The sequence below is a fragment of the Lepidochelys kempii genome, chromosome 5 (assembly GCF_965140285.1).
Source record: "Lepidochelys kempii isolate rLepKem1 chromosome 5, rLepKem1.hap1, whole genome shotgun sequence".
Taxonomy (NCBI): Eukaryota; Metazoa; Chordata; order Testudines; family Cheloniidae; genus Lepidochelys; species Lepidochelys kempii.
In genome coordinates this window covers 65,847,422-65,860,658 of record NC_136384.1, presented here as the reverse complement: position 1 = coordinate 65,860,658, position 13,237 = coordinate 65,847,422, and the positions used below count along the sequence as shown (strand labels likewise).

The window sequence follows — 13,237 nt, the reverse complement described above, 5'->3', positions numbered from 1 at the left end:
GAGTTAAACAGGGATTTAATTATTTACAAGAATTGAAAGGACTATGCCAAAGCTTAACAAGAAGTTACCACACCTCAGAATTTTAAGTTCTTATTCAAGCAATATTTAAAAAAAATGTTTATTAAAATAGGGGCATTTTATTGATAACCTAGTAAATTCATGTGCATAGTTGTTCTGGAAGCGTACACAGTCTTTTCCTTCTGCTTTTTAAAAGATGTGTTAAAAAAAATCTACATATAGAACTACATATACATATAGAACTACGTATGATGGCATTCAAAAGATAAGACGACCCTGATATCCAATCAGGGCCTGTGAGCATTATTTACCACTTATTTCTGTTACAGTAATCTCAGTAAACAATTTTACATAGGCTGCATTTAATAGTTTAAGACCACAGCAGGCTCAGTAGCTAGTTAAACATCAAGAGCTTTAATCAGTACCTTCCCCCCACTGCATGGTGAACATTCCGTTTGGAGAGAACACAACAATTCGGCTGTTACAGTAGCCATCAGACACATAAATGTTGCCTGTGACTGGATCCACGGCCACATCGGTTGGTTGACAGAAGTGATTTTTGTCACTGCCTGGTTGCAAAGATCTTCCCAGGATCAATAAAGGTTCTTTATCATGTACTCCCAATTTGAACACCTTTTGTAGTCAATGGAAAACATAAGAGATTTCAAGTTATAGAAAGTGATGCATGATAGCTAGTCCAAGTATAATAGTGATTGTTTAGGGAAAGTATATAAATCTGCTCTATAGAAAGAACATTTTTACATGCACATTTATTTTATTAGGCTTTTTATATACATATCGCTTCAATGAAGAAATCCATCATCAAGAATGTAATGGCGTTGATTCTGGAAAAAATCTGCATAAAATATAAATCAGCAGCAATTTCAGCCAATGAGGTAGCTGACCATTTAATACTTGTCTATACGGGGAAATTGACCAGCATAAGTTATTCTGCTATAGCAAAGTAATTATTTTAGAATTAAGTCACTTTTATTCCACAACAGTGTCCATATAAGACGTTATTCTGGAATAACTAATTCCGCTATAGCTACTCTAGTGAATTTCCCCATATGGACAAGCCTTTAGTGTATATCTTAACAGCCACAATTTAATAATTTTATTAAGCCTTTAGCAAAATATACAAACGAATTCAACTAAAAGTAATGAGATCACATACAGTACTTCCAGAAAAACACTGAAAACAGAAACATTGAACAAAACATTGTTCCAGAAAAACACATACCTGATGGAGAGCTACATCAGTGACCCAGTAGTTACCATCTTTATCTATACTCAAGCCATGTGGCAAATAAAATCTGCAAACATAAATTTAAAAGAACTGCATTTAAAAAACGAAAGTGATGTGGCAGATACTGTTACAATCCATGACTGGTCTATTATCTACATTAGTGTCTAATTTTTTCCCCAAGAGCAATTCAAGATTTTGCTCATCATCTACAAAGCCTTGTGCCCCTACTACTATCTAAGATACTGAGATACCTCTATGCCCCACTGCTGCAGTCGGTTGGAATGCTCTTGTTGTCAGCATACAGGGTTAAAGTTACAGGCAGCTGGACTTTCTTGGTAAAGGGCCCTCAGCCCTGGTCCTCACATTCAATCCCTTGTGCCAGCAAGGGCAGCCTTTACAATGCTCTGCCAGATACATTTGCTCCATACGAGTATTTGTTAATTTGGGTCAGTAGATGAAGGGTATTGATTGTTAGGGAGTGGAGGGAGACAATAGCAAAGTTGGTTTTCATCCATTGCCTGCTGTTCGCAATACTGGTTGATTTTTTAATTTTTTATAAATGAAACCAAATGTGAGAGAGATGATATGTGACATAAGTCTTAGAATAAAAAAATATACTGATTAAACGCTTCAGGATGAAATGCAGTATACAAGAATATAAAAGTTTGATTAATAAAAGTAAATACAACTTACAGATTTTTGCCTGTGGAATCAAGAATGTCTGCATTACTTGGGTCTATTACAAGAATTGTGTTCTGTTCAATTGGTCCAAGTCCTCTTTGTTGATAAACAAAGCTACTGTCAAATGAACTATAAAGATATATTGAAATACAAAGTGAATATGTTAGACGTTTCAGTTCACAAGAAAGATACATGACTTATAGCAGAACTTTGTAGACTAATAAGGGAAAAATCTTAAATTTTCTAAGTTTTTATGCATCTTCTTATACTTCTGTATTATCACGGAAGTGTTTTGGATTGCAGCTCTTCTCACAGATGTCATTCCCAGTGACAGTGAATGTGTGTAATCAAAATGAGCAGACACAACCAAGACAATCCTGTATTTTCAATCATTGTTAAAAAAGCAAATTTCAGCTTCACTTTTTATTTTCTTTGTAATGACACAGAGAATTTTTGTTGTTTCATGCTTCTCAGAGTACTCATGAAGATAGTTGCCAAGAAAGTCTTAAACCTGAATTGTTAACATACTGCATTAATTTATGTAAATTTTCTGTGCACTTTAATATTCTTGCCGGTGTTTATTCCAGTAACACCTACTTTCTTTTTCTACTTTTCAGAAAACGTTTGGTAGAAAAGCATGTCATACTATGTACATGTCCGCTTTCCTACAACTGCACCCCCAAAATAACTAAGTATACAGCAAGTAAATTCAAGAACAAGCAAGATTTAGTTCTGCCATCTCAACTTTTAACCCAAAATTTAGGGAGCTAAGATTTCTTAAATTCACAGAAAGTGAATTTGAGCTACTTGTACGAGGTCAAATTTCCACATGCTTAACTAAGAAGAAAGTATTAGTGTACGTATCTCTGTCCATAAATTGATTTCAAAAAGTGCTCCGCATTCAAGGAAGCTAAGCACTAACGGTACGTGCATATAAGTGGAATTCTTCAAACCAAAAATTTAATCTAATTAGGTGTAGAAAATGTAATTTAATTTTTGACTAAAATGTTTGAACATACTTGAATTACTATTACTTTTTCTTAAAAGCAGTTTCTTAGTCCCTACTGAGTTCAATCCAATTGTGATCAATACATTTTGGTAAAAAGGAAGCTACTTTACAAAGCTTCAGACATGGCTGTGAATAAAACTATTAATACGCTGTACATTACAGCATGAACGGTATAAATATTTAATGTTATGGGGAAGTTATCTGTCCACAGTTTTCCATTTGGGAAAGTGATAGACTACTCAGGTCTGTCCCACATCCATTGATTAGTTGGTTGATTTATTTATTAAGTTTATACACAAACCACAATTAGAAAATCTTTAGGGTTATATTCCTGTGTCATTAAAATGTACATGACCTGACACTACTTGTTATATCATCATCTAGGTTTTATTTTTTGAAAGGTACCAATAAATCCCTTCCTTTTCTCATAAACGATGATGAACAGGGTGGCAGTTTCTAGAACATTCCTCTTTTTTTTCGTCCTAAACTTAGGAGCTAGAGTCCTTTGTACAGAGGCAGGGTAATTTACTGTTCAGTCACTGATCAAGAGACAGACAAATGAATGACAGATACATGGAATGGATTTAAGCAGCAGGCTGCAACTTTTTTTTAATAGTGGGAGGTGCATTATGTGTCCTGTCTCCTATTCTCTCTTACCAGGGATTTAACCGGGTCCAGTGCGATGTACATGTCTCCCACCATACAACCAATAACTCAGGGCACATCTGCCTGGGCCTAAACCCCCATCCACACTGCCTGGTAGCTATTTCCTGCCTAATCTATTTGTTAAAGCCATGGAGCCAGTTGTTAGCCCCTTCGCTATCCCTGAAAAAAAGCTCAGGCCGAAGATATTATACATCCTTGTGTGTGATCACGGACTTTCTTCTGTTTAAATGATTTGGGAGTGGGGGAGGAAAACAGAAATATGGATCATGCTGACTAATACTAGGTCTAAAATCAAACCCATGAGGCATGATACTTAATATCATGCTAGTAAACTCTCTGTTTACTCTCAACAGACTGATTTTGCTGACAAGCATTCTGATCTAGGATCAGAGTACATCTGGAGTCCTCCATGTTATGCTGGTGGCTCTAATTCCACCCTTCATGTATTTCCATAATTACAATCCCACCTCCTTTGCTAACGATGTTGCTGATAATGCTAATAAAAAAATCCACTATTAGGAAGTGCTAAGGGCTTCTTTCTCCGAACCCTTAGTTTGTGGTAAACTGGAGCGTACAGCTGCTCCCGCAGTAGTCTGCTGTGCACTGAATACCTGGGGTAGATCCTGCTGCCATGCATTACAACTTCTGTAATGCATTTTGATCTACCCCTTCTTTGAAACTGGAATAGTTTAAAGTGCCTAGGGAACTTTTAATGCAGAGTAACAGGGTCCACACAGATAGCTAGTGTAGGATAGAATTACACCCCAGTTTGCTACAAAGTAATGTTCATACAGGCAAGCCCTAATACTGTGATGAATCAGGCATGTACTCCATCAGAAAGCAGACAAGTCACCTTTGCAGAGCACCTGATTTCCACTGTCCTAGAGAGCATAGCTCCAGAGGTCACATTCTGATTAGTATCCCTCACAGTTGTAACACTTGGCACAGCATTTTAAATTCATATTTCTAGCCTTTGCTAATTAGAAATGCAGCTTTGAGAGGCACTCAGACCACAGCAGACTTACAGTTCAAAAATCTGATTTAAATCCTGTATTACATATTTTATAAACCACATAACCAGACTGCCTTTTTCATCATAAAACTGTGAAGATACTCACTTTGATCAGTTACATAACTGACTGAACAGTTCTAATCTTTTCCACTTTGAATAGCACTTGCTTTATAAAAACAGAAAAAGCTGTTCTGTAGTGATCGCACAGACAGGGTATTTGATTCACTTAAGGAAAAATGTAAAATCACCTCAGATTCACTGAAGCAACAGATCAATTTATAAACTAACCCTGGATTATAGAGGTTAGCATTGTACAACAATATTAAACTACCTAGTTTAGTGTTCTAAAGCAGACGGAGTTTGCATTATAAGCCATACAGACCTTTCACTCAGCTGCATTCTGCTGTCTGAGGAGCCTCCTTGTTATAGCACATATTAATAATACATGGGAACCATTTGTGCAGTGCTAAAGCTCTGCAAATTTGTGTTTGCTTCTTTCTATCTAGCATGCTGGTGAAGCACTCCATCAGTGAAAATGAATTGAACCCCAAGGCCAAGAATTCATCAAATTTATGATCTGATGAAGGTTATTATGTTCAATGAATGGCTTTGCATATTGGCAGCCAATCAGAAACATTAACTTAGTTAAGACTGATATTGAATTGTGTGTGTTTTCCTGCTTTGCTTCTTCTCCATGTTTCCTTCACCAGGCACATCTAACTCTGCATGTTTCCATCCCAGTTCCTTCTTCCATCTCCATTGTTAGGGCTGACCTCACTTAGAATGGGCAGCATCCAATATAATGAATATGCTACATGGGACAGAAACACGTCTTCAAAGGCTGAAAGGGAGTTTTAAAACTGCTCCGTACATATACCAGACACTCATGATCATTATTGGTAGGTTCAGTTTCCAGTTGTATGTTCTGGACTTGGGGTGAATATATCACAATTGCCAAACTCTCAAAACACAAATTTCAGAAGTGACAAATGATGATAGGAGTCACACAGTAACAATAACTGCCAATTATTCTGAAATGTTTTTGATTCAACTTTTTCTTCAATGACACAAAAACCAGCATTTATTTGCATGTGTGGGAGGGGAGATGAAAAGAATAACTTCAATATAAGCTCTTACTTGAAGCCTGAATAACACAACCTATGTATGCGTCACCCTTTCAAATCACACAGTCCATGTTTATATAAACTTCAGATAGAAAGATCACTTTGAAATACTGCACAAGAGACTTAAAAGATTTATTTCTTATCCATCATAGTAGTCCATTGGCTAAAAGCTATAATCAAATGTACTGTTTTCATTACAGGGATAGGAGACAGCTTTCTCAAGCAAAGAAGGCTATAAAATAATCTATCAAAAAGTACAAACTTTTAGAGAGACTATTAATTATGATAAAATTAAATTTCACCACAAAGATTGAAACAAACATACTCTTAAGTGTCATGTTTATGTATACATATATGTAGAACAGGTTACTTGCAAGATACATTAAGCCATGTTTAGTAGAGATGCTGTGTTTTTTTCTTCCTGAATGTTTTAAAATTTATCCATACAATTTTAATATATACATACAAAAAAGAGATAGTTACATATCACTTCAAATAACAAAATATATTAATATACTTTTCTGAATCAAGACAAAGCAGCCATATACACAAACACAACTTATTTCTTCATTATTAGTAAGGATATGATTTAGTCACGGAGGTCACGGATTCCATGACTGACTAATCTCCATGACTTCTTCGGCTTCGGCCCTCGTGGCTGCAACAGGGACTGGGGCTGTCAGCCCTTGTGGCTGCATCGGAGGCTGTCAGCCCTGCATAGCAGAGGCAGAGCCTCAACCGGGTGGCAGGGCTCGGACTTCAGTTCCCACTACCCCACCGCAATTCTTAGTAAAAGTCACGGACAGGTCGCAGGCTTCTGTGAATTTTTGTTTATTGCGTCCCACCTGTCCGTGACTTTTACTAAAAATAACCGTGACAAAATCTTAACCTTAATTATCAGTGAAACCTCCTTAGAAGTCTGAATAAAATAACTTCTTCTCATAACAAATTAGTCTTTTTCAATGCAGCAAACTGATTGCTGCCTCCTACTATTTCAAAGAGGCCACCAGCCACCATGACTGCATTTTGTTTACCTTGTTTGTGCACCACTATCAGTGCTATCAATTGTAAAATTCACACTTCTGCAGGCTAAATTCTGTTCTCAGCTGCATGCTTAAACTGATTTCAACATCAGCCCCGTGTCACAAATGCTCATTCAGGGGTAGAATTTGGCTTGAAAGACAGTAGGTGGGATTTTCAGAAGTGCTTAAGTAACTCATCAGCACCAGTCCCACTGAAAGTCAGTCACTCAGACACTTGGAAAATTCCATCCAGCGTATTGACTACCTGTTAGTTAGGACAGCAGGAGGAACTATATGATATGTAATACCAAAATAGTGGTTTATTTTTTATTTTTTTAATTGCTCATATTTTGCTACAAATAAGTTGCTCTTACTTTTGGGATCTCATTTTATTTCTCCCTTAAACCCCAAGCAGTGGAGAAATAGCAATTTTTGGCGTGAGAAGTTTCATGGGAGCACAAAAACACTGTGAAGTTTTATCAAATTAGTGGATCAAATTTGTTTTGGGGAAGCATTACATGACACACTAGCCTTATCTTACTGTTCTAAAGATCTAGTAACTCGGGAGACTCAAAACTATGTCATCTAACCAGTCACCCTCCCCATATCTAACTATTGTAAGCAGGAACATTCTATGTCCATTTCCTGCCTAAAGAAAATATGTTGAACAAACAGCATAGTCAACTATTTAAATATACTACTTGATAGAACATCCACTTACTTTCCATCCCACACGTGATCACCCCTGTGGAAAATAACCAGGTTATTTTTAGGGTCCAGGGCCAGCCCAGAAACCTGGCCTAGTTTGAGGTTTGCTCCAGGCCAGTCCACAGCCTCTTCTATGTGGAAATCTAAAAAAGAAATTAATGCAGTATATTAATGTGAAAATATGAAATTGGTAGAAAATTCACTGATTTATGATAGAAGGACATGCACATTTCCTTACATGCAATATTTCTATTAAATGTGTTGCCATTTGATTCCAAGCAGTAACTTTCTTATGATAAATGTATATCATGCACAAGCAGTGGCATCCTGAGCTATGAAAAATGACAGAAAAATTGAGAACCTGCCTTTGATTTTATTCTCTTCTCCATCTTAATAGCATATATATACACAGAATATTGTTTTATTATCAATTGTATGTTCCTAGTACACTGAAAGAATTAATAAAATATATACAAAATTGCTATCTCAAATAATCAGCATGTATAGTTTAGAGATAATTCTAGTAATACCACATTAGTTTGGCATTTTATTAAAATACTTTTAATGTTTTCTAGTTTAATTTTAATTGGAATGGTATCAAAAGTGGGTGACTGAGAGCAAGCAGGGCAAGCCTATCATGTTTTTCAAAACAAAAATGTTGTATAAAAAAAACACAGGGAGGAAAGAAGCAAGCAATACAAAAAATAAACAAAACAATGATGTGACCCAAACAAACTAGCAGTACCTTGCAGGATTTACTTATGTGCTTTTGGGAGTCAGTCACCTCCTTTACTATAGTCCGCATATCCTGAGATCGCGCATTACATAGTCCCAGGTAATTTACTGACAAAAAGAGCTAGAAATTATAATGAAGTATCTGAAAAGACCTAAAAAAAGGTGGGGTGGGATAGGTAAGGAGGGAATATCTGTCCTCATTTATCTCGTGACCCACTTTACATCTGAGGACATAAATATCTGGTAATTTTTACATAAGCCAGATCTGATTTTGACACTATATATCAAAAACATAGTAATATAACAAAAGAGCCATTCTACTAATTTGAGTCAGTCTCCTTGTTTGTACCAAAAAAGAAAAAGAAATGTGAAACTAGGAACATTTAAAAAATACTGGCTTTGGCCAATTTTGTTTGTGGTTTATTTATTTATTTTTTTTTGCTTTTACCTCAAATTTTCTGCAGTAACAAAATGATTTCAGTACTGAAGATTTTTTTTTCCACCTTGTTCTTCAAGGAATGAAATTAAGTGAATCCAGGGACTTCTTGGCCAAAACGAAATAATTTAGAATCGCCTCTGAAATCTTTATGTCCCAAGATCTAGCATTCAACCATCTTTTGGGTCCTATATTGTCCATCACAATCCAGGTTGGATTTACAGTGTAATACATACACTACCAAAGCCATTAGTAACGACGACTATAATCTCAGAGTTAGTCATTATGATTTACACTTCCAGTGGCATCATATACACTATACTTATTTTCAAAAATGTGACGTAGCATTTTAAATTTCTAATGTAAATACTAGAGATTGATGAGTCTCTTGTATGACCCATCACTCTACTTGCAATGGTTTTGTTGCCTGAATTCCTGAGGGTAGCCAACAAAGCATAATCCATGCAGAAACCTGAGTTATGTCCTTCAGCAGTGAGATCAAGAGTGCTTTTGGTCTTGTTTGGTGTTCAGTATTGTTTATTTGTCTACATACACGCAGACATCAATAGGAAAATAAATCATATTTCTATATGACAACTGCTTCTTTAGAGGAGTATGTTTTTAAAATCCAAGTCTTTCTATTTTTATGTGAGGAAAAAGTAAGTCACTTGTAAAACGAGACAATCAGATCTGTGAAACAATATCTACTGCTTGGCTTCTGAAAGAGAAGAACAATTAGAACATTCAAGAACAGATTCACAGGGTAATGGTTTGCCATAGTTTACATTTAATTTTATTGCAGTAGTGCAGATATTAAACCCAAATATGGTATTGTAAATACCCACTTTTAAATATAAGCTCTAAAGTCATTTGAACAATTCCTTCTTGCTTAAGTTTGAAAGGAAAGATCATCCCATTACAAAATATTACAGCTGGATTTTTTCCTTCATGGAAAAATGTGATTTTTTCCATACAGGAAAATGGTAAAAAGTTTCATGAGGCAGCATTATATTAAGAAGAATATCTTAATGGCAAGTATCCACAAAGCAACACTTTGTGACGTGCTGGAAAAGTTTCTGTACACATGAACAAACAGAGTTCATGAACAAACAGCTCATTTTTTCGCGTCAGAGTTTTTCTTGCTTAAAAATATTTTCTGTAGGCAGAAGGGGAGGGAAAAGGGAGATGACAGAGGAGGCTCCTCTTTCCCCAAAGGGCTTGAGTTAAATTTTCCCCTCTCATTTTCTGCATGGTATAGTTTCCCCTCAGGCAGCTGAAACCAGAACCCTGTTCTGCAGACTAGGCCACTGAGAACATCAGAATGAAGAAGGAAAATAAAAAATAAAACTTAAAACTCTTTAAAATTTTTTTGCAGGGTGGGGTGAGGTGTCCCTGAAGCACTTCTTTTCCTTCTCACACTTCTTTTTACTGGTTCTGTCATTGAGCCTGAGGGAGCTCAAGGTGAAAAAGGCCCCACCCATACATGTCTCCCTCACTCTCAACAAGATCTATTGCTCAGTCACATCTTGATTCCATTTCTTCTCCCCCAAAGCCTTGTTCTTTTGGTGCACTTTCAAGTAATCAAAATCAAAAGAAGTTTAGCACAGCAGGGGAAAATGAAAATAGCAAGGAAATAAGTTACCACACATAAGATTACTGAACTAGATAACACAGTTTGGCCAGCCAGTGTGGACAGAGCCAAATCATGTTATAACTGGGTTTAAGTTGATATTTTCAACTCTAGGTGTGTCTCTTTCTCTCTGCGTAAGCCACTGTTGAAAGGTCTAAGTAGATGGGTTGAGAGACTTTTACAACTTGAGTGTGGAGAAACAAGAAAGAACAAATATGTTATATAGGGATTAAAATTACATAGATCTCTCACGCAGCACAGTTTTTGACATGGAACTAAGATAATAAATTTGATCACATTTGCAAGAATCAACAAATTAAGAGTCAAGGACAAACATCTTGGAGCCTGGTTTTGTCTTCCACCTTCCATTTGCTGTGCGACTCTTGACTACTTCATCTCAGAGAAGCATCCAAGTCAGAGCGCTCGAGGTATTCTTCACTTGCAGATAGCAATTCATTGTATCCAAGACCAATGTTGGAAACAACACAACTTCTCTAGTTTGCACAGAACATGGGAGCCAGCTTCTCAGTGGTGTAAAGCCATTGTGAGTACATCACTCTGCATCCTCCATTGGCTCAGCTCCAAATCTACTTGTTTTGCCAGTTCAGGGTCTTAGTTATAATCTTCAAAGCCATCAATGGTTCAGGATCCAGCTATATCAACCACCACATCTCCATCCACAACACACCAAGATAGCTGCACTTTTAGATAATGCAGATAGATTCATAGATTCCAAGGTTGAAAGGGACCAGTCTGATCATCTAGTCTGACCTCCCGTATAACACAGGACATACATTTTTCCCTAAGTAACTACAGCCCATCTTTTAGAAAAACATTGTATTGCATTTAAAAAGGGTCAGTGATGGAGAATCCACAACAACCCCTCGGTAAATTGTTCCAATGGTTAACTACTCTCACCATAAGAAGTTTAAGCCTTATTTCCTGTCTGAATTTGTCTAGCTTCAGCTTCCAACCACTGACCCATGTTATACCTTTCTCTGCTAGACTGAAGAGCCCATTATTAAATATTTGTTCCCCCTGTAGATATCTATGGACTGTAATCATGTCACCCCTTAACCTTCTCTTTGTTAAGCTAAATAAATTGAGCTCTTTGAGTCCATTAATATAAGGCAGGTTTCTAATCCTCTAATCATTCTTGTGACTCCTTTTTGAACCCTCTCCAATTTAGCAACATCTTTCTTGAAGTGTGGGCACCACAACTGAACACAGTATTCCAGCAGCAGATGCATCAGTACCAACTATAGATGTAAAATAACTATTGAATTTTCCATGCACTAGCACCAGTTGAACTTCACTGTCTTTAATGGTGCTATTCCTGATTTACACTTGTATATGGGAGAAGAAAATCAGGGCCATAACAGTGAACACTCCTCATCCTTTCCTCCCTGCCTCTCTTGCCTATAACTGTGGCTGTATTTCATTTAAAAGCAAGTAGCAACACCTAATACTAGAAGTCCATATCTCTGGTAGTCTATTAAATATTAAATCCTGTATTTAGCAATTATTACACTGTATTTGAACTGCATGTGAGCAGAAAGCATTCCATGCTCATATTTTAAATTGCAAATAAAAATCAAATGGATGATGAATAATTTATGTTTGTAAGGAAAATGTATTTGGAAACAGCAAGCTGGCTGTTTGCAACATAAAGGCAGCCTGGGCTGCTACAGCTCACACACACCAATGGCTGCCATGCATACATAACAGATACCCTTCACATGCTGTATTATCTGCCTTTCCACATTAGCGAGACTAAACACAATCAATATCACAGAGACCACAACACAAGAAAAACAAATATGCTTTTATGGTTTTTGCTGTCATAGAAACCTGATGGGAACGAGTTTTAATCTGCTAATTAGAGTAGCCAATCCTGGTTTGAAATAAAGAAATAACTATTGACTTTCTGGACTATTCCTCAATAATAACTACTTTTCTTCATTTAGGGGAAAATAGTTAGTGGAACTACAAGAAATAGAGCTTGTAAAATCTTGATGTTTTACAAGTCAAGTCAGCTGAAAAAAAGTCAACAAGGGTGTGAAGATCGCCCCCATTAGTCATTTCAATGAAGCCAGTTGCAAAAGGGAAAAATAAAACACTTGAATTCACTACTATATCCATATTTGTTTACATCTATTTAGCAGAATGCCAAATTAACCACAATTTGTTCAACTCTCAATGTTTCAATTTAACAGCCCCAAAAGTGAACTATTTGGATCTGATTATTCTAACTCAATTTTTCCAGTACACTATAGCCTTTTGTGATAATGGGAGGGAAAAGTTTATGATTTATATATCATCGAGAGATGTAAAAAGACACTTTTCATCATTAGATATTTTTGTGAAAGTATTTCAAGCATCAACTGATATTCCCTTCAGATTTTGCTAATGTGGATCACAGCTCTTACTTTGCAGTAGTACATTACTTAAAATGAACCCCTAACCCACCTCCAGTATGTTCTTTTTCCGAGCTTCCCTCACCATGCTGTAAAGAGACATGCCTGTTCTCTGGTGGCCTCAAGGTGGATTCTAGTCTGTGAAATTTGTGAATTCTGTTTCTGGCGAGACTAGTATTGGCCCTTTCATCGTGATTTGTAACCTCTCTGGCATCAAACCAGCCAAGATCCTTCTTTTGGACTACATTAGCAATCTCAGCTACAAGATCTGATTCTGCTTTTTCGGTAGGGTTATACTTATGCACATGAACAACATCTTCCCTTTCTCCTAGCAGCTTGGAAATGAGTGAATAGAAATCACCTGTACAGAAAAGAGAAAAGATAAGGGGGAGGGGGGAGGAGATTATAATAGATTATAAAGTTTTCTACAGTTTTAGCAAACTACAGTAATATAAAAAAGTATTCATACTTTTCATACTCAAGTCATTGATATGGCTAGTGCATGAAGGAACTGTTTTCAGTCTTTCATA

The 13,237-nt window shown here is 36.5% G+C and overlaps 1 protein-coding gene across 11 annotated transcripts in view; it reads right to left on the bottom strand.

The window, feature by feature from the left end:
- PAM (peptidylglycine alpha-amidating monooxygenase) overlaps positions 1-13,237 on the bottom strand; it is a 219,289-nt gene that overhangs the window by 21,656 nt on the left and 184,396 nt on the right. For 8 of the 11 annotated variants that reach the window (XR_012158986.2, XM_073344599.2, XM_073344602.2 and 5 more), the window contains 5 exons: positions 12,760-13,068; positions 7,503-7,632; positions 1,961-2,077; positions 1,262-1,334; positions 444-651 (listed from right to left, as the gene is read on the bottom strand). Coding sequence is in view for 10 of the 11 variants with exons in the window: in XM_073344599.2 (XP_073200700.1) it covers positions 444-651; positions 1,262-1,334; positions 1,961-2,077; positions 7,503-7,632; positions 12,760-13,068 (837 nt within the window). In the remaining variant the exon portion in view is untranslated. The remainder of the gene's footprint in view (positions 1-443; positions 652-1,261; positions 1,335-1,960; positions 2,078-7,502; positions 7,633-12,759; positions 13,069-13,237) is intronic. The other 3 variants (XM_073344608.2, XM_073344609.2, XM_073344603.2) reach the window with 2 other exon arrangements.